At 39.4% G+C, this 25,176-nt stretch overlaps 1 protein-coding gene across 1 annotated transcript in view; it reads left to right on the plus strand.

The window, feature by feature from the left end:
- The window catches only part of DCDC1 (doublecortin domain containing 1), a 418,614-nt gene that overhangs the window by 349,479 nt on the left and 43,959 nt on the right, over positions 1-25,176 (plus strand). The window contains exons 21-27 of the mRNA XM_074955137.1: positions 33-214; positions 4,690-4,800; positions 6,651-6,750; positions 9,788-9,923; positions 14,662-14,812; positions 21,058-21,216; positions 22,668-22,871. Coding sequence (XP_074811238.1) covers positions 33-214; positions 4,690-4,800; positions 6,651-6,750; positions 9,788-9,923; positions 14,662-14,812; positions 21,058-21,216; positions 22,668-22,871 — 1,043 coding nt within the window. The remainder of the gene's footprint in view (positions 1-32; positions 215-4,689; positions 4,801-6,650; positions 6,751-9,787; positions 9,924-14,661; positions 14,813-21,057; positions 21,217-22,667; positions 22,872-25,176) is intronic.

Raw genomic sequence — 25,176 nt, forward strand, 5'->3', positions numbered from 1 at the left:
TGTATTAAACTTAATGAATATTTTGTTTAAAGGATTTTGACTGGCCAATTGAGGGATTGCTGATTCCAAACAGTCCTTCACTTAAGAAACCATCTGGGAAGAAGTCAGATTGGTATATACCTGTGAGACTGAGGGCTTTGCACAATGGAGACAGGGACAAAAGCAAGGCTATCACCATCATTGGACCTGATGTTACAAATGTGCTCAACAGACAGTAAGGAAATAGCAATTTATTTTAATAATGTCATAAACTACATAATGTCTTAAGACATATGGTTCACTTTAACTTGCATATATCTCCAATTAGAATAACTTTACAATGTGTTACTAATAAACCAAGAATTTATGCAAAAGTTACAGTACTGTCTCCCACAACTACTTTTCTTTCTTTGAAATAGTAAAGAAAAAATGTACACACAATGTATTAATTAATTCAAACTAATTTATGCTGAGAATACTACTTTGGTCATTAACCTATGATATGTGACCTTAAATTGTCAAAGGCCTGCTTGCTCAAAGTCTGTTGTTGACAGTACATTATGCTGCTGTGCAGGGAGACACAAGTTTATTAGCAGCTTCTTTTCCTTGAAGCCAGAATGCAAGACTGAGTTTATACATTCCTTATCTGGGACAGTGCAAGCCACACTGGTGTTTTAGAACTTCCTGCTTTATGACTGACTGGGTAGCACTGTTTAAAATCATGGAGATCAGACTCCTCTATTTGGCCAGGGGATGGGTAGGTTTTGGAAAGCGACACAGCAAGATTCTCCACCTCAACACACTAATAGATGAGAGCCTCTGCCTGTGTCAGTTGGCATAGGTTCATTGATGTCAGAAGAATTACACTGAGTAATTACACTGAGTGACACCAGCTGAAAATCTGGCTCAATGTGTTTCTACCCTGACCCAGTAAAACCAGCTCTAGGAATTGTAGAGGCTAGCTCTAGAATGTAACCTATGAAATCTTTGACCTCTCTACCTCAACAGCTACCAGGGCCCATTGTGAAAGTATTTTTAGTATGTTGACATCGATTAGCTTGGAAATGAATTGAAACCTTCAATGCATTTCATGTAGAATAGGCTCCTGGTCAACTAGATTTGAAGCAGTAATCTAAAAATGAAAGGGAAAGGCAAACACAGCCTATCTTCTGGAAAAACAAACAAACCACCTTTGTCTTGCCATCTTGATCAAAGTTAAGACCAAGACCACATGATAATGGTTCTATCCAAGTAGTGAGAAAAGTGGAGAATGAATAGAGGTCCATACTGAAGGGTTTTCTCTGGATCATCATTTGAGATGAACCCAGAATGGCAGAGGAAATTTGCAAGTGTGGGGGAGTATTGATAAAAATGCTTGTGAGGGGGAGGAAGTTACTTATCATGCAAAAATTACCTTTGTTGACCTTTACTTTGTCATGAAACAATTAATTCTCTGACATAGCAAGTGATTTCATGATGATCACATCTTTGTTGGATGTAGTCGTATAAGTCTTGTGTCATGGAAATATGCAGCCAGCTATTCAAATGATTGTTTAGCACTGAAATAGTTATTTAAAAATGCAGTTTAGGAAAATACTGAAAAAATATCTTTGCTTTCTAATATGTATATGAATAAAATGTCTTGAAACAATACAAATTACATTTGGTAAAAATAACACTGTTTTTATTTTCATTTTGTATGACAAAAGGATAGTAATTCATAACTCATTGAAAAGCTTTGATATAAAGAATAAGTTAAATACACTGTTTCTCATATTGTTAGCAGAGATGTTACCTTTTGACCTTTCTTTTGAGGTTTTTAGAACATTTGATGCTTCTGATAATAGTTTAATATTTTCACATTGATTAAATATAGTTCATACATCACTGAACAATGAGTAATATTCAGATAGACTGTCCCCTGAGTTGCCTGCAAAAATGATAAAGTAAATTTTCAAAGTAAAGTCAAGCCTGAAATTGAAATCTTTGAGGCATACATTTCATAATTAGTTCATTCTCCTATATCTAAAATGTGAGTGTAGTGATCTTAAAATTCAGATCTTTTTTACATAGAAAGTTAATGAATAGTCCTAAATTTCTGACATTTTATTTTTTACCCTTTCTGAAATCCTCTCTGAAGTTCTACCTAAGTGCTTACTTTTTATGAAGTTATTGAATTAGGTCATTTGCAATAGAAAGACCTTTTTCTCTTAACTGTTATCACAACCACTGAAGTCAATGGGACTACTCACATATTTAGGGTTAAGTACGTGCAAAAACATTTGCATGGTCGGGGCCCAGGACTCCTCACAATATATTGTTGTCATTTTATGCTAATGTCTTAGGTGGTCCTTCCCTCATAAGGCAATGATACTAGATAATGTGTCATTCTTATTTTGAACTAGATGCTTTGCCAAACACTAACGTTTAATGTGTTTTGAAATTATGGCAACATTTTGCCCAATGTAAAGTATTAAAACTTTGCTTTAAAATATTTTGAGCATCTCATTTAACTTGTAGAATGCTGAAAAAAAATTATTCATCTTCAGAGTTCTACACTAAGGGAATGGAACTGAGAAGACAGGCTCCAATCTTTTCCTCATCTCCCTTTATTAGCTCCATGACAAGCACCACAAGACCTTACTTTCCCCAAATAGGCAGAGAGCTTCATGCTTCCCATCCATTTCTATCTGCCATCTCACTTTACTGGCTTCTTCTCCACTTCAGGCCTGACCTCATGACATGGCCCACCTGCCACCCCCCACCCCGACCCCCACCTTGAGAGGGGAAGGAGGTACTTTTCAGCAAGGGGAAACTGATCAAAATTAACTCTTTCTAAGATTCCTGACTTGTCCTGCCTATCAGCAGCCAGAAACTTCTCTCCTCCCCAGCCAAGTGCTTCCTAGTCAATCCACAAACTACATTAGGAAACTGGAAATCTAAACATCTAGAAATTAATTATTGTCCTCAAGGTTTGCCTCTAGATTCATTAACTTATGCTCACATCAATAGATAACTCGGGTATTTCATACTGTTAGGTGATCTGACATATATAAATACTGCATGTAAACAATGGATGGAAGCAAAGAATGAATCTTTCAGAGCAGGAACCTGCCTTCTTATATTTTGGCAAAGCCACTGTACAACTATGGCAATGTATAAATAATAATATTGCTCTGTATTTCAGCCTCAACTGAATTTCATTGATTGTGTGTATTTATTCTGAATCAAACACACTATTAGTTATCCATGGATTCTGTGGTTGAATAAATCTAAATCTCTTTTTTAAGAATGATCTGTAATATGAGTTGCCCTCCTGCTGAGAAGCCTCCATTTGTTGGAAAATGACCCAAATTACTTTTATTGATATGGCCAAGCTTATAGTATTCATGCACACACCCCTATACAGTGGACTCCATTATTTATTTAACTATTTTGATAGCAAAATAAAAAGCATATCCTGCATAATAAACCTCATCATTTACTGATAGTTAACACACTAGAATGTCTGAGATACTGCAGTAATTCCCTATGATTACAATCGGCAATAATAAGGTAGTGTATGGAATTATGGTAATTTGGTAAATGTTGATATTTTAATGGTGACAGTTTTACCTAACACATGTTGCATGAGCTAGCAGAAATGCTCACACATATTCTTCCTGCAGTCTGTCTTTTATTGGCAAACGTGGATGTTAAATTTAAATGTGTTGGGACCAATTTAAGTTCAGGTGCAAACAAGTAAGCATGACTCCATTGAAGTGAATTAAGTTGTGCCTATTTTTATTGGGCTAAATCTAGTTAATGATTTACCAATTTTCTCAGATTAAAATGCTGTCTAAGTTTTTTGGTTTTTGTTGTCATCTCCGCTTATAAGATTGATCTGTTCTCATTTCATGGGGATTTATGCCCTAAATATTAGACATATTGGGATTTCACACAAGAAAATACTAAGTTAGCAATTCAGTTTAATTTTGATCTCAGATACACCAGTGTTAATTTGTAGTAACTCTGCTGATGTTTAGATTTACATTGCTGTAATAGAGACTGGATTGAGGATCCCAAAGTTAACTTTTGCTTATAAACCACTGATATTGTACTCTGACAAATTCAAATGTACTCAGATTTTAGTACAGGTGAGTCGCATCATACGCACATTTAACTTACGCAAATTTAACTATACGCGCTCTGCAAAAAAACAAACAAACAAGATAACTGTAAATAGTGTGGGCAATTAGGGTACTGTAAAATTGTATTTTACATATGTACTCTTTATTATTTACTGTACATTACTGTATACATTATACATTTATACATTACTGTACAGGGTTGTATACACAACCCTGTACAGTACACTGCACTTTATGGGCAATTTAAGGGATTTTCAAGGATAATTTTGACTATACGCAATTTTCACCTTACACGCTGACTTTAGAACCTAAGATGCAGCTCCACTGTATTCAATAAAGCTTTGCATTTAATTGGCAACCATGTAGAAAAATCCAGTTTTCACAAATGTGACTAAGTTAATTGTAAAACTTGCCAAATTAGATACATAGGGATGTTTTATTTTTCCATGTAAACTGTGCTCCTGACCCTGAAAAATGCTCAAGTCAATCTTTTCACACTTTTGAGTCTCTAAACCAGACTGCACTTGCATAACTGAGAGTTTGCACACTTTGCCAATTAAAGTGTATTCATTTGCTTTAGAAATACTCATCCAGAAAAGAAACAGAAAACAAAGCAGAACCAGAAAATGTATCCTGATGCAGACCCTGGAATGGAAATATACAAGATAGAATTTCAGCACTTTTTGGACAAGTAAACATTCAAATGCATATATTTTCCATTAATATATCGATATCCCTGTCATACTGGAATTGTTTTTAGAGAAGTTGTACTAGAAATAGATTTGGCCTATTGTAAATATATTTTGTAAATTAAATGAATGCTAGATAACTTTCTATGAAATCTATCATCTGAGGCACAATAACTCCTTGTTATCTGTATTTAAAACTTGCAAATGTGCATTTTTATACTAAAAATGAAGGCAATACCATGTTGACGTTTTTGAGCATGATATCCATTTCTAGTCAGAAGACTGAACATGTCCCAAACCTCATTGTTTATATCTATATTTGTCTCATAACCTACTCAGGAAATGAGTAGTGTCACTACTGTAGTTCACTTTAAAATCATCTAATACAATGGCTTATGTGTTTTCATTCATATAATTTTATTTCTAAATAACCTCTATAAAAGGTAATGGATACAGTTGTTTTCATTAAAGGTGACATGTCAGTTAAAAAAAACATTAGTAGTAAGCACATAAGCCCCAGGTTAGGAAAGCGCTTAAGACCATCCCTGTTCAGGACTGCATTTCAATATGTGCTTAAGTGCTGTCCTGAATCAGGGCCAGAGGACAAGATTCAAAAGCCATTCAAGACAACAGTAGTATTCCCACTGACTTGAATAGATTTTGAATCATGGCAGTATAAAGGAGAGATGTTAGCTGAAAACATAGACAATACATTTGATGTTGCTATTTTAAAGGGGAAAATTAAAGCAAGACTCATTGGAGTATATTCTTAACTCATAGTTCAATGCTTTAATACAATACACCTTGTCATAAATAAAAAAGGAAGGGTAAACCCCTTTAAAATCCCTCCTGGCCAGAGGAAAAATCCTCTCACCTGTAAAGGGTTAAGAAGCTAAAGGTAACCTCGCTGGCACCTGACCAAAATGACCAATGAGGAGACAAGATACTTTCAAAAGCTGGGAGGAGGGAGAAGAACAAAGGGTCTGTGTCTGTCTGTGTGATGCTTTTGGCGGGGACAGAACAGGAATGGAGTCTTAGAACTTAGTAAGTAATCTAGCTAGGTATGTGTTAGGTTATGATTTCTTTAAATGGTGGAGAAAATAGCTGTGCTGAATAGAAGGAATATTCCTGTCTGTGTGTCTTTTTTGTAACTTAAGATTTTGCCTAGAGGGATTCTCTATGTTTTGAATCTAATTACCCTGTAAGGTATTTACCATCCTGATTTTACAGAGGTGATTCTTTTTTACTTCTATTAAAAGTCTTCTGCTAAGGAAACTGAATGCTTTTTCATTGTTCTAAGATCCAAGGGTTTGGGTCTGTGGTCACCTATGCAAATTGGTGAGGATTTTTGCCAAACCTTCCCCAGGAAGTGGGGTGCAAGGGTTGGGAGGATTTTGGGGGGAAAGACGTTTCCAAACTACGTTTTTTCAGGAACCCAGATAAAGTTTGGTGGTGGCAGTGGAAGTCCAAGGGCAAAGGGTAAAATAGTTTGTACCTTGGGGAAGTTTTAACCTAAGCTGGTAAAAGTAAGCTTAGGAGGTTTTCATGCAGGTCCCCACATCTGTACCCTAGAGTTCAGAGTGGGGAAGGAACCTTGACACATCTATTAATAATTTGGTAGCAAGTGTCATCAGGTTGAGTACTTCCCTCATTATCCTGTGGCTAAGTCGGCTAAAAGTACCTAAGTTCTAAAAGTGCTAAGTTTATTGTCAGTGCTTAACAATATGCTTAACATGTTTTTACATTTGCAAATATTCTTTATAATTGAAAAATTTTAAAAAGATGTCTACATAACTTAATGTCCCCATATCCAACATATGTAGAAGGGTATGTCTATTTTCCATTATTAAAGATGTACTGCGATGTTGAATTTACCCACCGCTGCTCGAAGATTATTCACTGAAAAAGGCATGGAACTCTTTCTTTTGAAAGACCTTGGGAGAGATCAGCTGGTAAGAAAGATTTTATAAGATGGCAACTCAAGTAATAATATTAATTCAGAATGCTGTATTCCTGTACAGTGGAGACACTATCTTACATTAGCTCTTTGTTTGTGTGTGCTATGGCATACAGTGAGCCCAGTGTAGCAACATTTGATTCAGTGGCTGACTCTACTCACTTTTTTCTCCCCTTCCCCACTCATTAAGGCATCATCACCATCTGTGGATTAATAAACAATTAAACAATGATCACAGTTTCTAAACAAATTAAAGTAATTCATGCAGGCAAAAGTAGAGAAACTACAACCCCATTTCCCAAAAACATACCATTATCTAATACCATATGAGATCATTGCCATTCTGACCAATGTCTGTTTATATTGTCTCTGGACCTGCAAGCCAAAAGAACTGGCTTTTACTTAAGAATGTTACCTGGCTTTTACCTGAGGACTGAGGGCTTTGTTACCCGGCTTTTACCTTGTAGTGTTTCCATTGTCAAAGCACTTTCTAATGGGAAAACCAAAGTAGAACAGCACCTTGCAGGATGACCTCTTTAGATGCATCGTTACATTGTCAAAATGGTAGCTTTCTACCCTATTTGATGCTGGCTTCCTATTGAATTCATGTTTTTTAAATTATGTTTAAGATAATGTTACTGATTTTTCATTTTAGTTGGATATAGTTATTAGAATCTCCTCTATGTTTTAAAGTATTTCTAGACTAGGGACATCCTAGGTATAACTCCCTTTGACTTCAATAGGGCCAGAATTTCATCGTAGGTCTTAAACCTGCAAGGGGATCTGCTCACATGAACCCTGCACCTGTGCAGACTCCTGTAGCTGCAAGGTCAATATTAACAGATCCTGATGAAAAATTGGGACCTTAGTTTGTTTAATAAAATGCAGCTCCAGTCAATCAAGTACCATGAAAATGGCAGTTTCCTTTGAAACACCCAACAGACCTAAGCAGTGAATGGAGATTCTGAAACAGTGCCAGGGATTTCTGAAAACTGCTGTGAAATTGTGTTTTCTTCGTCAGTGTGTGCACGTGCAGGGAGAGAAACTGTGTGTGTGTGTGTGTGTGAGAGAGAGAGAGAGAGAGAGAGAGAGAGTGTCAATTAGTGGCAAAGAGTCCTGTGGCACCTTATAGACTAACAGACGTATTGGAGCATAAGCTTTTGTGGGTGAATACCCACTTCTTCTTCAGATGCATGTAGTGGAAATTTCCAGAGGAAAGTGTAAATATGCAAGCAAGAATCAGGCTAGGGATAAGGAGGTTAGTTCAGTCAGGGAGGATGAGGTCCTCTTCTAGCAGTTGAGGTGTGAATGCCAAGGGAGGAGAAACTGCTTTTGTAGTTGGCTAGCCATTCACAGTCTTTGTTTAATCCTGAGCTGATGGTGTCAAATTTGCAAATGAACTGAAGTTTCTCTTTGAAGTCTGGTCCTGAAGTTTTTTTGCTGCAGGATGGCTACCTTTAAATCTGCTATTGTGTGTCCAGTGAGATTGAAGTGTTCTCCTACAGGTTTTTGTATATTGCCATTCCTAATATCTGATTTGTGTCCATTTATCCTTTTACGTAGGGACTGTCTAGTTTGGCCAATGTACATAGCAGAGGGGCATTGCTGGCACATGATCTGTTTCCTTATTTCCTCGTGCGGGTATCGTAGGGTATCATACTGCACGAGGAAATAAGGAAACATCAACAGAGCCAGACGTGTACCCAGAAACCTCCTGTTGCGAGACAAGCCCAAGAAAGAAACCAACAGAACTCCACTGGCCATCACATACAGTCTCCTCAGCTAAAACCTCTCCAACGCATCATCAGTGATCTACAATCCATCATGGACAACGATCCCTCACTTTCACAGGCCTTGGGAGGCAGACCAGTCCTCACCCACAGACAACCCGCCAACCTGAAACATATTCTCACCAGCAATGACACACCGCACCATAGTAACTCTAACTCAGGAACCAATCTATACAACAAACCTCGTTGCCAACTCTGCCCACATATCTACACCAGCGACACCATCACAGGACCTAACCAGATCAGCCACACCATCACCGGTTCATTCACCTGCACGTCCACCAATGTAATATACACCATCATGTGCCAGCAATGCCCCTCTGCTATGTACATCAGCCAAACTGGACAGTCCCTACGTAAAAGGATAAATGAACACAAATCAGATATTAGGAATGGCAATATACAAAAACCTGTAGGAGAACACTTCAATCTCGCTGGACACACAATAGCAGATTTAAAGGTAGCCATCCTGCAGCAAAAAAACTTCAGGACCAGACTTCAAAGAGAAACTGCTGAGCTTCAGTTCATTTGCAAATTTGACACCATCAGCTCAGGATTAAACAAAGACTGTGAATGGCTAGCCAACTACAAAAGCAGTTTCTTCTCCCTCGGCATTCACACCTCAACTGCTAGAAGAGGACCTCATCCTCCCTGACTGAACTAACCTTCTTATCCCTAGCCTGATTCTTGCTTGCATATTTATACCTTCCTCTGGAAATTTCCACTACATGCATCTGAAGAAGAAGTGGGTATTCACCCACAAAAGCTTATGCTCCAGTACGTCTGTTAGCCTATAAGGCGCCACAGGACTCTTCACCGCTTTTACAGATCCAGACTAACATGGCTACCCCTCTGAGAGTCAATTAGGTGTCTAAGGTAGAATAATTAAGCACTAGTGGTTTCTTGTATGTCCACAGTGCATATGACCTTGACTTGAGTATACTCTGTAAATTCACCTGTACAGAAAAGTTTAAAAGGTCTTTTAAACTTATTTTTAAGGCAAATTGTCCTCTCCTTTTAATTCAACATTTGATGCAAAAGAACTACTTTTCAATTACCTTGACTGTTAGATTTCACTGATATGTTTAAAATATCTGTATTATTATTTCATTTTTACTATGGGAACAAGGTGATAAGTGAGCTGCTATTAGTATTTTTCAGTCATAATTATATTATGTATTGAACATAGTATTTGATATCTCCTCATGTGAATATGAAGCTAATAAGTTGTCTTTGTTACAGGTATATGTGTCATGTGGAGAACCGTGGATTGATCCACACTTGACTATGGCCCAGCACAAAAAAAGTCTCCTACTCAATAATTTAGCATCAGATATATCTGCAATTCATGCCTACTGTATCATGCGTAACCCTGAAGGTAAGCATTTAGTAATTTTACTGCACTTGGGAATTGTCTCAATATATCCTCATAATATTTTTGGAGAAATAGCTGCTTTTGTGTGAAAATGTATGAGTGTTAAAATCAGTATTTCAGATGTAGATGAGAGAAATAATTCGCACTTGTGTATATATAAGGATCTCACAGCAACCGACTGTAGAAAGAAAGTAGAAATGGGTAAACTGAGTTAGAATGAGGTTATACGGTTTGTGTAAGGTCACACAGCAAGTCAGTGGCACAGCCATGATTAGAACCCAGTAGTCCTGTATTCCCAGTCTTCAATTCTATATACTACAGTACACTCTCAGAATAATCATCTATAGAGAAAGACACAGATAATTTTACTTTTATTCATAGGAGTTTATGGACAATAAAGTCCAGCATGAAAGAAAAATCAAAGTAATTCACATGCCCATCTAAAAGTAGTGTAAGAGAGCCCCCCCCCCAATTTTGCATATTGGCTAATCCTTTCTGCCATCTCCAATACTGGAACTATTGATTGGATCACTACCAATAGAATTAGCCTTTCTCCCACTCCACTTAAAAATATTGAGGGTCTCCCACCCACCTGCCCGTCAGTGGTTTAATCTTTCTTTTCTAGGTATCTAGTCATGTTTTCCACAGTAGTCTCCATACATGGCACATGCATTTGTACTTTCCATCTCATTTGATTGCCAGTGTTTATGTAGGATATCCAGTTTGTGTGGATATTACCTTCCCCTGTAGGCATGATCTGCTTGTATAGTTGTGATTGTCTGAAATGCATACTTGTTTCTGAATTTGGATACTAGCAAAGCTTTGGAAGTTGTGTATTGCTGCAGGAATTAGATCAGCGTTGGTGGGGTTAAATTACAGGAGGGATTTGGGGAGTTTAGACAACATACTCACCATGCCAGGCCATTAAGGGTTGAATCCAAAGGAAATCCAATATCTGCACAAGATTTGGAGGTATCCCATGGAGTACCATGCATAGGATTACAGGCGCGTTCAGACCAGGACTGGCTGCCCTGTTTGTGCCAGGGTTTAGAAGCGTCTTTAGAACTATCTTCTTTATGTTCACTAATAAAACTACAGCATCCTCAGCCACTTTAAACACTAAAAGGAAACTATCTTCACTGGTGTTTGCTCTTGGCAATAAATAATTAATATTAATGTAAAGAGAGCCAAATATGAATTTATTAATAATTTTATTATTAAAAGACATCCATATAGGAGTAACATCACATAATAGAAATACATGTACTACAAAATGCATAAAGGTCATCTTCTCCAAAGCCTCACCCATGCAAATCATATGAGCAGTACCGATGTCTCACGTGACTAAGAGTTTGCAGGATTAGGTTCTATCTCAACAATAACTATAGTTCAGTAACCAACTGGTATCTAATTAATAATCAAGAATTGTCATACCTTATTAAATGGAAAGCTGAGCATACTTTACATACAGTGTAATAACTTCTTACACTTTTTGGTAAGATGTTATTACACTGTAATCAGGAAATAACGTCTTTGAAAAATGTAATTTTAACATATCTAAAAGCACCAGTCTATAAATTAAGCCTTCTGTGTGTATTAACTTTCTCAAGTATTGCCTGTCAGGGTGGTGTGGAATTGATGCGTGTCCCCCTGACTCTGACCAACCTCTTCCCCAAACATAGATCCACCATACTGCAGAGGTGACTGATCCTTCTCTGCTAATTCATAAACCAGCACAAAGTTCTTACCTTTAAGGATTTAGTTCATTTTTTCAGGTAAAAATATTATCCACTTCTCATGATCAACTCCTGCATCAGCTCTGAAACACAGAGCCCCTTCTTAAATAAAGAGCAATGCCAACATTAGTAGTTTGCTATTGTGTTTACATAAGGCCAGCTAGGTCTCAAGCCTACAGAGCTGGTAGGCAGTAGACCACTCCATACTGCCACCCAGCAGCAACTGTAAATAGTTTGTGCTCCACTACTCATGACCAGCTGAGGACACAGACCATGGGAAGTCTCACTTCAAGGGGTCAAACAGGCAGCATCCTCATGACTCCTGGTAGACTCCCTGCCCTATATAAACCTAAGGGGCATTTCAGACAGAGTCCAGGCAACAGTGTGTATTTCCTATAGCTGCCATAACTGGTCCTGGTCCCTGTTCTTGAATGCATGGATTTGACCTTCCCTCCTAACCAGACCCTGAAATTTGACTTGAATTCTGATCCTTGGTACATACCCCTGCCTGGAACTTGACTACAGATTCCCCTGCTACTGTTAGCCTCATGTTTGATCCTTCTCTGACCCAGTCCCAGCTGCCCAAGTCAGGATGCTGACATTTCAGAGCCAAAAATGTTTAGGCATTAAGCAAATACATAGTATGTTCCAAATCTTAATTTATTTTTAAATTTTGATAAAATAAGTTGTTAGGCTGAAAGGGGAACTAATACCTTGTGCAATATATATGACATATAGGTATTCTATGTGGCATAGTTATATTGTTACCATTAGACTGCAGGAAAATGAGGATCCTTGTACCCTGCCATAATGAATATGCCTTTTTTCCTTATATAAAAATAACTCTCATCTGGGGAAAATAATGTTTCACTCTATGAATGACAGTAAGTCTCTGTTTTACAATATAGAGGAGAAATAGTTACTAAAAAGTAACCTTAATACCTATGAACCATTGAAGTAGTAAACAGAGTGGTGTACTGAATGCTTAAAGCAAAAGAACTGAAAGCTAAAAGATCAGAATTCTGCTCTCAGCTGTGCCACTGTCTTGCAGTGTGAATTTGGACAAGTCACTTAACCTGCCTGTGGCTTGGTTCCCTATCTGTGAAATGAATACTTATTTCCCTCGCACGTATAGTATGAGACTTAACTGATGTTTCTAAAGTATTTGAGATCCTTGGGTGGAAGGTGCTACAGAAGTTCTATACCCTTGATGCATGTGGAACTCTCATTATCAGTAGAAAAAACAATAGACAGAGAATGCTTTACGGAGTTAAGGATACAGCTACAAAGTTATAATGAAAAAATATAGCAGAGAGAGACAAATCGAGAGACAGTGGGATGGGGTCTACAAACCCGCACACAAAATACAGGCAAGAAGGGGTTAAGAATCCTCCCAGTCTGCCAACAACAAAACTAGCCACACTCTGGCTCAACTGTGAGAAATTTCAGTTATGGAAAGAGACACCCCCAGCTGCTGTAGCTAATGAGGGCAAGCCCAAGTATAACGAGGGAAGAAGCGGAAGCAAGGGGTAGAAGAGGTTGAGACTTTAAGAGAGCAATAAAAACCTGCCAGAGGAATTCGCATCAGGCTGCCTCTGAGAGACTTATAAGTCCTTGGAGATGCCAGGAGAATAGGTGGAGATGAAATCACTGAGAACTAAGGGTTTTTTTTAACTCATTTATGTTAGGTTTATGTTCTTTGCCTTTTTTTGTTGATCTGATTTAACCCGTTGCTGCTTGGGCCCATGACAAACCTAGGCTACTCAAACTGGGACTTTGCACAAGGTGATCCATCACCGTTCACAGCCAGATTCAGGGTTCACTTACACTGGTGTAAATTGGGAGTATTGCATTGATATCAGTGATTGATGCTAGTGTAGGATCAGAATCTGGACTTCAGAATTTGGCCAAAAGAGAAAAGATATGGAAAAGAAAATGTATGTCAAACTGGTGAAAAAGATCAACATTCTTAAACCATGGTTGAATTTCGTGGACATTTAAGTATTTTTCTCAAGTGTTAATACAAACAAAACAAAATACCCTTCACAAGACAATCCCCATTCCTTTCAGTTATGCTAACATGCTGGCTACTCTTTGATTAGACCTATATTATAATCAGTGGTGCGAGTGGAATCCATGTCTTACCGGTACAGGAGGCGGGACAGAAGCTAACGGGGGGCACATGACCTTCTCATGTGACGCTCCACATGAGAACTCCCGACCCTGCCCCCAGCCTGGGGTCCCCAGACTCTCCCTGTTCCCTCCCCATGATCTACCCCCCTTATCTGGGATGCGGGGGGGGGGGGCGCTCTGTCCTCCTCCCACTGCGCCAGAGACTTTGGAATTGCAGCAGTGAAAGGAGCAGAACGTGGGGCCACCGGGCAGCCCCATGCCCGCAGCTCCTCCAGCGCAGCTCTATCGCCCCCACCCTTCCACGCAGAATCTCCTCCATCTGGACAGCAGCCCCGCCGGAGGACAGGGCTGGGGGTGGGACTGGGGGTTCTGCTCCTTTCCCCACTGGGAGGGGCAGCGGGGAAAGGAGCAGAACGCTGGCAGCTCCTCTGGCGGCTGTGAACAGTGATGGGCACCACCTTGTGCAAAGTCCCAGTTTGAGTAGCCTAGGTCTGTCATGGGTCCAAGCAGCAGTCTGTTAAATCAAATCAACAAAAAAGGCAAATAACATAAACATAAATTAGTTAAAAAATGCTGGCAGCTCCTCTGGCGGCTGTACCGCCCCCAGCCCTGTCCTCCGGCTGCTGTTGTACAGACGGAGAAGACCCTGGGTGAAAGGACTGGGGGTGGTACAACTGTGCCAGAGGAGCTCCTGGCATGGGGCCGCCTAGCGGCCCCACATTCTACTCCTCCTGTGTCTTTCCGGTATGCCGTACCAGCTAGAAATATCTTACTGGTACGGCGTACTGGACCCCCTCCCCACTTGTACTGCTGATTATAATGGTGTAAATATACAGTATTTAGCAATAAATATTATGTAAACTTGCATTTAGTTCTAGTTTTAGGAGTAAGGAGCAATATTGCTGCTGGAGCCAAACTTTTTGTGGATAGAGGTCTTGTGGCTTTTGAAGAAAAACTAACTGAGGAGCTGCAGGAAAATCAAACAGAAGAAGTTTTTCTGAATATAAAAGATGATTCAGATCTGTAAGTAATCCAAAATATCTTCATAACAGCTGTATTGCATAAATGTAGGTATAAGCAGAAATAGATACATAAAATATACCGCTTCAAGTGCTTATAAAATCACTACCATTGTAATGAATGTGTGTTGTTCATATGTGTAAGTGATGGACATGTTAGAAAAAAGGACTTTTGTTGAACATCCAGGTTGCAGCAGTTTACATATTTTCAAATTACTTGCTGATTAAAAAAAAATACTGAACAGGTGCAAACTGGCAACAATATTGGCATTGTTTGTATCTGTTGTGTACCTTCTCAGCGTGTGAAATTGCTAGTGCCTTTGTTAGACAGATCTACTAGAAGCTATAGACAGAAATTGGGAAGAATGAAATAAGCTATGAGTTGACACCAGGAGTGGGGAGGGCAGATGGAGAGCAAGATAAGAACAAAAGAATGTGGTGGTAACTATATATGCTAAGATGTGCAATGGAAGATAAATAACAGGAACACAGAAGGATAAATACACTGAACAGTGCTGGTGAGAGGATGGAAAAAAAATTTGCACTGTAGCCCAGATTTTATCTTCAGAAATGCTGAAATCTATTTAATTTGGCCAATATACTGTCCAGTGAGGTGTCCACATGTATGGATTCAAAGGCAGAATTTCAAGCATGGGTGCCTGAGTTTGTGTTCTAAGGACTCCATTCTCAACTGAGCTCACACTGGGGGCAGCTGAGCGGAGTAAGGCAAAGGTGCATCTGCTCCAACCAGCTCCTCGTACAAGTTTGGGCATCCTAAGGCCTGGTTTCACACCACTGGGAATTTCTCTGATAGAAGAACCCCAAACTAACTCTTCAGGGCAGCATTACATCCTCTTTGTGCTGCACCTCATCTGAACTGAAAGCAGGGCCCTAAAATCCATGTTTAGGCACTTGGATAAGTTGGTCTCATTTTCAGAGGTGTTGAATATTGGCTTTAATGAGAATTAAGTGCATGAGCACTTTGAATAGCAGACCAGTTGTTTGGGTACCTAAATATTGATTTAGATACCTAACTTTTGGCACACAAGTTTGAAAAATTGTTCCCCCAGTTTAAAGAACACATTGAATGATGTATGAACATCAAAAAAAATGTAAGGTCTTAGTTGTTTGCATAGTTGATAGAATGTATCTAAACCATTTTGGTCTGGAATTCAGTTTTAAAGTCTCATCAGAACAAGCTCTTGTGTAAGCGGGGGAATAGTCCTGCTATTGTGGGGAACTTTCCTGGCTTCTGCACTACCCTGGTGAAGTGGGCTAGCAAAAGGATCTAAGTCCTCGCCCCCACTTTCTTTACCTAGTGGCCTCCCTGCCCTTGAGGGCTCCCCTTCCACTCTCCTAGCTGGCAGAGTCCTCATAACCCCAACAAGGCTGGGCCCAGGATTCCTGGGGGGCTCGATGCCCAACCCTGCTGTGGTCACCTAGGACAGGGGGTAGGGTGTCCCCACTCCAGGGCACTCTCTCTGCACTGGGCATTTCTCTGACCCACTGACCATTACATACAATTTAAAGCAAATGCAAGTTATTTAATCAATGATTAATTTTAAAAAGAATAAGGAAAAATGGGAAAGGTTAAAGGAAACACATCAACCCACTCTGTGGCAGGGAACATCACAAACAGTGTCTCTGGAATGTCAGGGCAGTTCAGTCTGTTCCTTGTAAGTCCCAGGCCTTCTTCTCAGGCCCGGGCTGTGCTGTAGGGATGCTGTGGGTTGGACACTTGCTCTGGTGGTGGCCACACGCTCTCAGGCTCTAAGTGGTAGGACCCTTCTTCCCAGTGTCACCTCCCTGTCGGTGTTACGATCCAAGCCTGGCCTGCAGAGCCTCTTGGCTGAGGCACCTTCCTGTGCTGGGCCCACTGCCCAGGGTCCCCCTCAGTCTCCCCAGCTGCTCACTGCACCCAGCTCCAGACTGCTCCAGCCCCAGCTTTACCACTCTGTCTCTGCTGCTTTGCCTCCAGCTCCCTCGGCTGCTTCTTTGGCCCCTCTGCCGCTGGTTGCTACCGCTCTCCTCCCAGCACAGGTCTGTTCTCCAGGCTGCTTCTGTGACTCTGCTCCCAGCACTGACCTGCTTCCTGGGCTGGTTTTCTGGCACCTCTGGCTCTGGTTGCTGCAGCACTGCTCCCAGGGCAAGTCTGCTCTCTCTGGGCTGTGCCTCTGGCTTTGGGACTGCAGCTCTGCTCCCAGGACCAGGTCTGCTCTCTCTGGGCTGCTTTTCGGTCCTTCTGGATCTGGCACAGCTCTGCTCCCCAGCTCAGCTTGGGCCCCTGCTTTCTCCTTAGCTCGGCCCCACTCTTTCTGACCCAGGCAAATCCAGCTCACACGGAGGACGGGACCTCCCTTGCCCCCTGACTCCCTGATTAGCCTGCCCACCCTGTCATTCAGGCTGACCTGGAGCATTGGCCTCTCCCCATTGTTCCTGGGGACTATCAGTCTCAGGGTCCTGATTTCCCATAGACCCTTCCCCTTTTAGTACTGGGAGCTAGCCAACCAAAACACCCCCACTGAATGTTAGTAAGGGGGCAATAGTCCCCTTACACTTGCAAGATTTTGAGTGATTTCTTACCTGTGGATGGGCATAATACTACTAGGATGTCCTTTTCCATGCTATTTTGCTTCTTCTTGCTTCCTGTTTCGGCCAAAATCAAGCAATGCCTAAGTGTATAAACAAACATGAACACTGAAAAATATTGGCACAATTTTCTGAACCTTCAAAAAGATTAGGTTGGGTTTGGGTCAAGTTTCCAAACAGTTTGGTTTTTTTCAAACTTATTTGGCAAAGCCTAGTAACAAATAAGAATTAATTTATTGGATTAGTTGTTGGAGAGGGAATGAGTTTACTGATGAGTGTAATGCAATGCTTATCTGATATAAGTAAAAAGCTATGATGCTCTTTATTTCAATATATTAAAGAGATTTAAATGAAAACACTCCACCTATGACCTATTAACTTTACAAATTTGAATTATACATCTGGGTTTCAACTCAGATGTACATCTGATATTGCAAAACTAAAAAATATGTGGTTCATAATTTCAGAAAGCATGGTTTATTATTATTAGAGGTGTCAAGGTTCCTTCCCCACTCTGAACTCTAGAGTACAGATATGGGGACCTGCATGAAAGACCCCCTAAGCTTATTTTTACCAGCTTAGATTAAAACTTCCCCAAGGTATAAACTTTTACCTTTTTTGTCCTTGGACCTTATGCTGCCACCACCAAAGTGTTACACAAAGAACAGGGAAAGAGCCCACTTGGAAACATCTTTCCCCCCAGAATATCCCCCCAAGCCCTACACTCCCTTTCCTGGGGAAGGCTTGATAAAAATCCTCACCAATTTGTATAGGTGAACACAGACCCAAACCCTTGAATCTTAAGAACAATGAAAAAGCAATCAGGTTCTTAACAGAAGAATTTTAATTAAAGAAAAGGAAAAAGAATCATTTCTGTAATCAGGATGGTGAATACCTTACAGGGTAATTAGATTCAAAACCTAGAGATTCCCTCTAGGCAAAACCTTAAGTTACAAAAAGATACAAAAACAGGAATATACATCCCATTCAGCACAGCTTATTTACCAGCCATTTAAACAAAACAGAAATTTAACGCATATCTAGCTAAATTACTTACTAAGTTCTAAGACTCCATTCCTTTTCTGTTCCCAGCAAAAGCATCACACACACAGACAGACCCTTTGTTTCCCCCCCTCCAGATTTTAAAGTATCTTGTCTCCTCAGTGGTCATTTTGGTCAGGTGCCAGCGAGGTTATCTTAGCTTCTTAACCCTTTACAGATAAAAGGACTTTGCCTCTGGCCAGGAGGGATTTTATAACACTGTATGCAGAAAGGTGGTTACTCTTCCCTTTATATTTATGACAAGAGGATTATTAAAAGGTAACACAAGTTGGATTTGTAGATGTGTTTTAATAGAATATAGATGGAAGAGAAGGGTATGGTCCTTTTGGTTGTTCCTTAGAGATTGTCTTTTAGTAGTAAAACTGTTATACTCCACAGCCTTTAAAAATTGGGTTTGTACAAGCCAGTTTAGAGATTTTCTTAATCATACTGACTTCTACTGACTTGTAATAGAATTACGAGAAAGTAAAGCATACAGTAGTGCAAAGATTGCCTATAATTCAAACGTCCATTGAAAGCGCATTTTAAAAAATAACGTGCTCTCATTCTGCAGTTCACTCAAATCTTTGTAACATGTACCTTTCCCAGCATAATTAATGTTACTCCATTTGAGATGAATGTCGCTGCCTACTGTACAAAGATTTCCCAAAAGCTCTACTTCATTACATCTATTTTGTCTAATCCATTTCCAATGCAAGATTGAAAGGCATTTACAATAGCAATAATTAGAGGAGTGTGAAACTGAGGACTTTTTGTCACATTTTTCACAAATTGTTTTTGCCAAAAGTTCTTGTTTTCATGATATTTTACAGATCCAATAGTGTGGCTGTGAAGCTTTGAAATGTTGCATATTTTCAGTCAAAATAAAAAAGAATCAATTTTAAGTATAAAAATGTAACAATAACAGGAATCATTTTAATTAGCAAAAAATAAACCTTCAGTATACAAGGACAGTCAACACCTTGCAAGATCAAGCCTATTGGCTGGATCCCACATTCACTGAAGTCAATGAGAGCCTTTCTATTGACTTTAATCGCTGGATCAGTCTCTGAGAACTTTGGCTCACAAAGCTGACTAGGTTAGCTATAGTAAGAGAAAAGGAAGTTGGGGGAGCTAATGTTAGACTAAAACAAAATGATTTCCACAGCAATTTTGATTTTAATATTATTGATATTTATATAATTTAAGAAGGTGCATACATTAAACCTCCTATACTTTGTGCAGCGTATTTGAAGAAAGGGGGAGGTCAAGTGAGCTTAGCCTGGGTAATTCAAAGTATCCAAATAAATTTGAAAAAATAATTAATAGGATCTTGGGTTCTCCCAGAACTATCACAAATAAGATCTCACAATGAATGTTGAGTAAAGGAAAAAGGACAGTAAAATAGTGTTATGTAAAGGTGTAAGATAAAATTCTAACAATGTTCAGAGCTGTAGAAATGCAGGTAAAAACCAACCCCTCAGTAATACAGCAAGCTCACATCTCTCCAAAATTTCTCCAAATTTGTGAATTTTAAGTTAATTTACTGTTCTATTAGGCCCTTTCTGCTTCTTTGTATTGTCTGTATTTACTTTACCCAATGCTCAAGTAGACAGAGTCCATCTTAATCTCTGTAACAAATTTTAAAAAACTTATTCTGCTGCATAATCCCACTAGATCCTTAACAAAATTATTTCAAAGTAAAAACATCAGGCCTGATTCAACATTCCAGTACTCCAGTTTAAACTGGTGAAATTCCACTGAAATTAATGTCGTTACATTAGCGAAAAACAGAAATAATGGTTTCTTTTTCAGACAGTGTAAGAAATGAGTTGTTAAAACAGCAGAGGTATGTGAAAAGCTTGAAGTGTATTCAGTTAATAGTGACACTTTAGAAAGAGGTTGCATTTACTAATTGTGGCGATAGATGGCACTGTTTTATTAAAGGTTGGCAAGCAGGCTTCAAATACTACATGTCAGCAAAGAATCAATTATAAATGTATATAATATAAAATTATAAATCAGATACTGGCAAGTATTGCTGTCTCATAGGATAATAGTCAGCGTTGTACAAATTTGCGAAACAACACTGCTCAAAGTAAATGTGAAAGAATACCTGAAGGGGCCACTCTGCTAGAGCCTGAGCCAGCTCTCAGTGAAGTCAGTGGGATTCTTTCTCTTAACTTCAGTGGGAGCTGGACTAGTCCACCAGTCTAGGAGAAGTTCATACAACTCTGTACAAAAGCATGACTTTCTGTTCATTTTGGTGTCAGCAATACACATAATGCTCTGTGTGATTAGGAAATTTCTTATGTGATGAGAACAAAAATATTGGTTACTTTATGGAAAGTCCCTAGGTACAATCTAGGGAAGTCAATGGAAGTTTTACCATAGATTCAGGGGGTCTAGGATTTCACCCTATATGTTTATAATAGATTTTCCATACCTGTGGACCTTATTATACAAATTACGGTCCAAATCCTTCAATTTTTACTCAGAAAAAAACTTTCATTGATGCAAGAACGCAAGATCTAATTGTTTTACTTCTAGTTACCTTGTAAAGTATCTCCCCAATCTCTGTTAGTTTTCCAAATTCCCATTTTGTGGTTTGTTTTTCAGTAATTCACATGCAAAATCACATCTTAAAACAGATGCTTGGCATATGAAATCCAAATATTCCTGGCAGAAAATTTCCTGTGATTTTCATGATGATGACAGTTTTCCAAAGGACAAGGATAAAGAATTCTGTGAAACTGCAGAGTTATTTCAGAAGTACAGGTAAGAAATAATTATACTTTTACAATATAATTGATACACATTTGGACAATGTAATACTGAACCTGACAAAAAAGTCACAGACCAACACACCATACCAAGCTCTGCTTCCTTGTATTTATTCACACATATCCTGCATTTCCTTACTCAGGAAGAACTCCTTTTAATAATAATAGGACTTTACCACTGTAAGAGAATTTAGTCTTCTATGAAGAAACTTTTAGAAATATATATAAGCAGTTAGATCCAAATATCCCATTAATATCTAATTTCCTATGACATTAACTGAAAAATAATCCTTTCCACCTAATTTTTAAAGGTGCCTCAACCTGGTGGTCTTTTAGTTTTGTGAACAGCTATTTGGGGCACAAATGAAGAATGTAGACATATAGGGCCTCATCCAATGTCCATTGGTGTAATTGAGTCTCCACATTGACTTCAGTGGACATCATATCAGGTCCCTAAAGACATAGTTGCCAAGTGCAGTCTATATATTTTTATTTGTTTTTCCCAGTGACTTGTGCCCAAAGTTATATGCCACACCAAATTGCAGGTACATGACAGGAGTCTGGGTTTTAAAAATCAGGCCTTTCCTATTGAGGGCATTTAACGGCCATTTGGAAGTGTCTCCCAGCCAAAGGAGAGGTAGCATAGCAGGGACAAGAAATAAGAGGAAAAAAATGTAAGGAGAAAGGGAGGAGTATGGAATATGGAGAGTGGATAGATAAAAGAAAGGGAAAAGAGAAGAACTTGAAAATATGGGTAGGAAAGGAAATCCCTAAATTACATTAAAATGAAAAGCAGTAAAAATGTCATTCAGAAAAATACACTGAGATCAAGTGATATCATTCACTTGAGCTCACTTGAGCACTACTGTTCTGGGATTTGTTGCCACCATAACTTTAGGATGTATTCATTTATTTTTGTGAAGTTCAGAATTGCCTGTTTATCTGCATGTTATCTGCATGTAACTAGATTTACTAGAATGACTATTTAAAAGTCAAGGATGTAGAGGCATGTTGGACTACATTCAAATTAGCCCTTATTGTCCATTGCACATTTATTCCAGTTTTTACAAAAGCAGATAGAGGCAAAAACAACCAAATTAAGGTGATGTTTGCCTCTTTGTGCCTTTTCAGCGAGCCAGTATAGTAAAACTAATGGCAATGAGTTCCAGTATGCTTTTCACCTTTGTCTTGGAAATAGCTTTCCCTATATTAGCCCTCTCATTCTACTTTTTTCCTCTGTCCATCCTCTCTGTTCCTCTCCCTGCCCTCACATATCCAGTCCCTTGATGTACTGCTGGTCATTTGTTCTATCGTTAAGAACACGGTCAGACACATTAACAAAGATTCTGCAAAATCTACTTGTCATAAGTGTTGTGTGTAAGTCATGTTAAGTTAATAGGGCATTTTTCTAACCCTAAACACCTAACCCTAATTTTGTTTATTCAGACCTCAACCAAAGCTGAATGCAGAATTGCAGAAGGCTCACCATAAGCAGTTTGAGTTTAGAGACAAACAGATTATAAACTGTGCATTCCCAGGGCTTGTTTTGGGGGTTCAGGATGCTAACCTGCATGCTGGGACTGAAGTTGTTTTGGTGGAAAAGAAATCTGATGATACCAATCAGCACTGGATATGGAGAGATCATGACAGGTACAAGCATGTTCACTGATATATGAGACTAAATGTTATAAAGGGAAGTTTTATGTATCATACATGAAAACACAATTCCAGCTCTGTGGACTGTTATCTAGTTATTGAAGTTATTTTTTTAGTGTGTTGAATGGGAAAGAACTAGGTTTAGGATTTTTAATAGGGTTTCAATAGTTCTTCTTTGGTCATTTTCTTGTCTTACTAGCCATTAATTTACAGCATAGAATCTCATAAATGAATCTCTAGTGTAGAAAGCTAAAGATAGCTTTAAAAGACCTATATCAAAGCAACAATCCCTCCAATCAAGGGAAACCCTCCCCACTCCCATGAGGGCTCCTTAAATCAACCACAAGGGGGACAGCAGTGTGAAGTGCACTCTTCCCCACAGTCCACTCAGCCTAAGTTAAAAGGATCAAAAGATGGATACTATGAAACAATGTATTGCACTGTACTGGAGCTCCAGACCAGTGCTGATCTGAGGAATCCAGAAGCACTGTGTCCTTCAAAAACAGAAAAGGAAAACTTCAGCATGCATATGTCATTCACCTTTGAATGCAATGACATACTAAGCATGCTTAAAATGCCACTAGCTTTATAGACTGCTGTACAGTACACTACTCATCTTTCCTCCTTCACTTCTTTCCCCTGAGAATGTAGCACTTTCCCCTGCAGCAGAATGACAAAGGATACATTAAACAAATTGTGGGTTCATGAAGAGAGAAAAACTGCACCGTTCCATCACTAGCAGTATAAAATCAAAGCAGCAGACTTGAGTAGAGAGAAAAGTGTCTGTCTCCATCTGCTCCATCCCCTTTTAATCTCCTAATTCAAGGTTTCATATTGGACAAAGCATACAGTAAAACAGATTATTCTTGGATCCCAAGAACACAGAATTGTCTTCCTTTTAAAATCCTTCTATTTTGTCTCTGTGTTAAAAGGGTTAGTGGATATCCCCAAAAATCTATTATCTCAGTTTTTGCAACCATTTTGCATCAAATCCTAAAGCCGAGGTAAATTGGCCTCAATGCCTATTTTGGTATGAACCCAGAGAAAGCTTCTGGTCCCACATTATCACCCTCCCACGGACAGAACCAGACTCCCTCTCTTTACTTTTAAGTGTCTTCCTTGTAGAACCAGTGCTCTTTTATCTCCTTCTCACCTCACTTTCTCCTGTCTTTGGAGGCAGTAAACTGCCCCCACCTGCAACCCAGAATGTCAGGAGCCAGGTAGTTGTCCTGCTGTCCCATTTGGAGTCTCTGTGGTTTTAGCAAGGCAAGCTTCTTCCCCTCTATATCCACAGCAGATGAGTGGCCAGCCTGATATGCTCTTCTTGCATCTGAGGAACGAGCAGCATTGCACATGGAGGTTCTGCTGTTTTTAGGAAGGGGTATTGGGTATGGCTGGAGAGTTGCCCTTCACGTAACAATGCAGGACTCTCAGTGCTATTAAGAACACAGAGCTTTCTCATGTGTCTTGGAGTAGGCAGTGATTTATGTACTATTAGCTGGATGTAAAGTTAAGACTATAAGAACTTGTTTGCGTTAGATAAGCTTTTCTCATGTTAATGTGAAGAACAGCATTGAATCCTAGTTCAGCTGAGGTTACTGTACTTTGTTGGCTCTACTTCAGTCTGTACATGAGAAATTATCCCAGACTGAACTGCATCCTAGCAGGAAAACCCCTAAGCATTCAAGAGAGGGTAGGGAACAGCTGGGAGCCCACTGAAGATGTCAGGATGGGAGTAAAATGCCACTGACATGTCACCAGGTCAGAGGAGAAGTGTCTCTAGCCATCGTGTGTTCAGGGAGGGTGGCATGCACATATCTTCCTGTCTTTGGGCCTGAAGCCTTGTTTTGAGGATGAGAGGAGGAAAGGGTGGTTCTCCGAAAATGCGGGAGTGAGGCAGATTGTGTTGGAGGAAGGAAGAGGGTGTCCTGTCAGGCAAGAGATAGTGCCAGAGCATTTGTGAAGAAAGAGAGAAACTCACCAAGTTTGTAATTGGTTTACTCAAACTGAGCTTTGAATGTAGGGTTTGGGGTAAATCTGAAACTCAAAATGAACTAGCAGGTTTCAGAGTAACAGCCGTGTTAGTCTGTATTCACAAAAAGAAAAGGAGTACTTGTGGCACCTTAGAGACTAACCAGTTTATTTGAGGATAAGCTTTCGTGAGCTACAGCTCACTTCATCGGATGCATACTGTGGAAAGTGTAGAAGATCTTTTTATACACACAAAGCATGGAAAAATACCTCCCCCCACCCCACTCTCCTGCTGGTAATAGCTTATCTAAAGTGATCACTCTCCTTA

Source organism: Natator depressus, chromosome 6 (genome assembly GCF_965152275.1).
Source record: "Natator depressus isolate rNatDep1 chromosome 6, rNatDep2.hap1, whole genome shotgun sequence".
NCBI classification, from domain to species: domain Eukaryota; kingdom Metazoa; phylum Chordata; order Testudines; family Cheloniidae; genus Natator; species Natator depressus.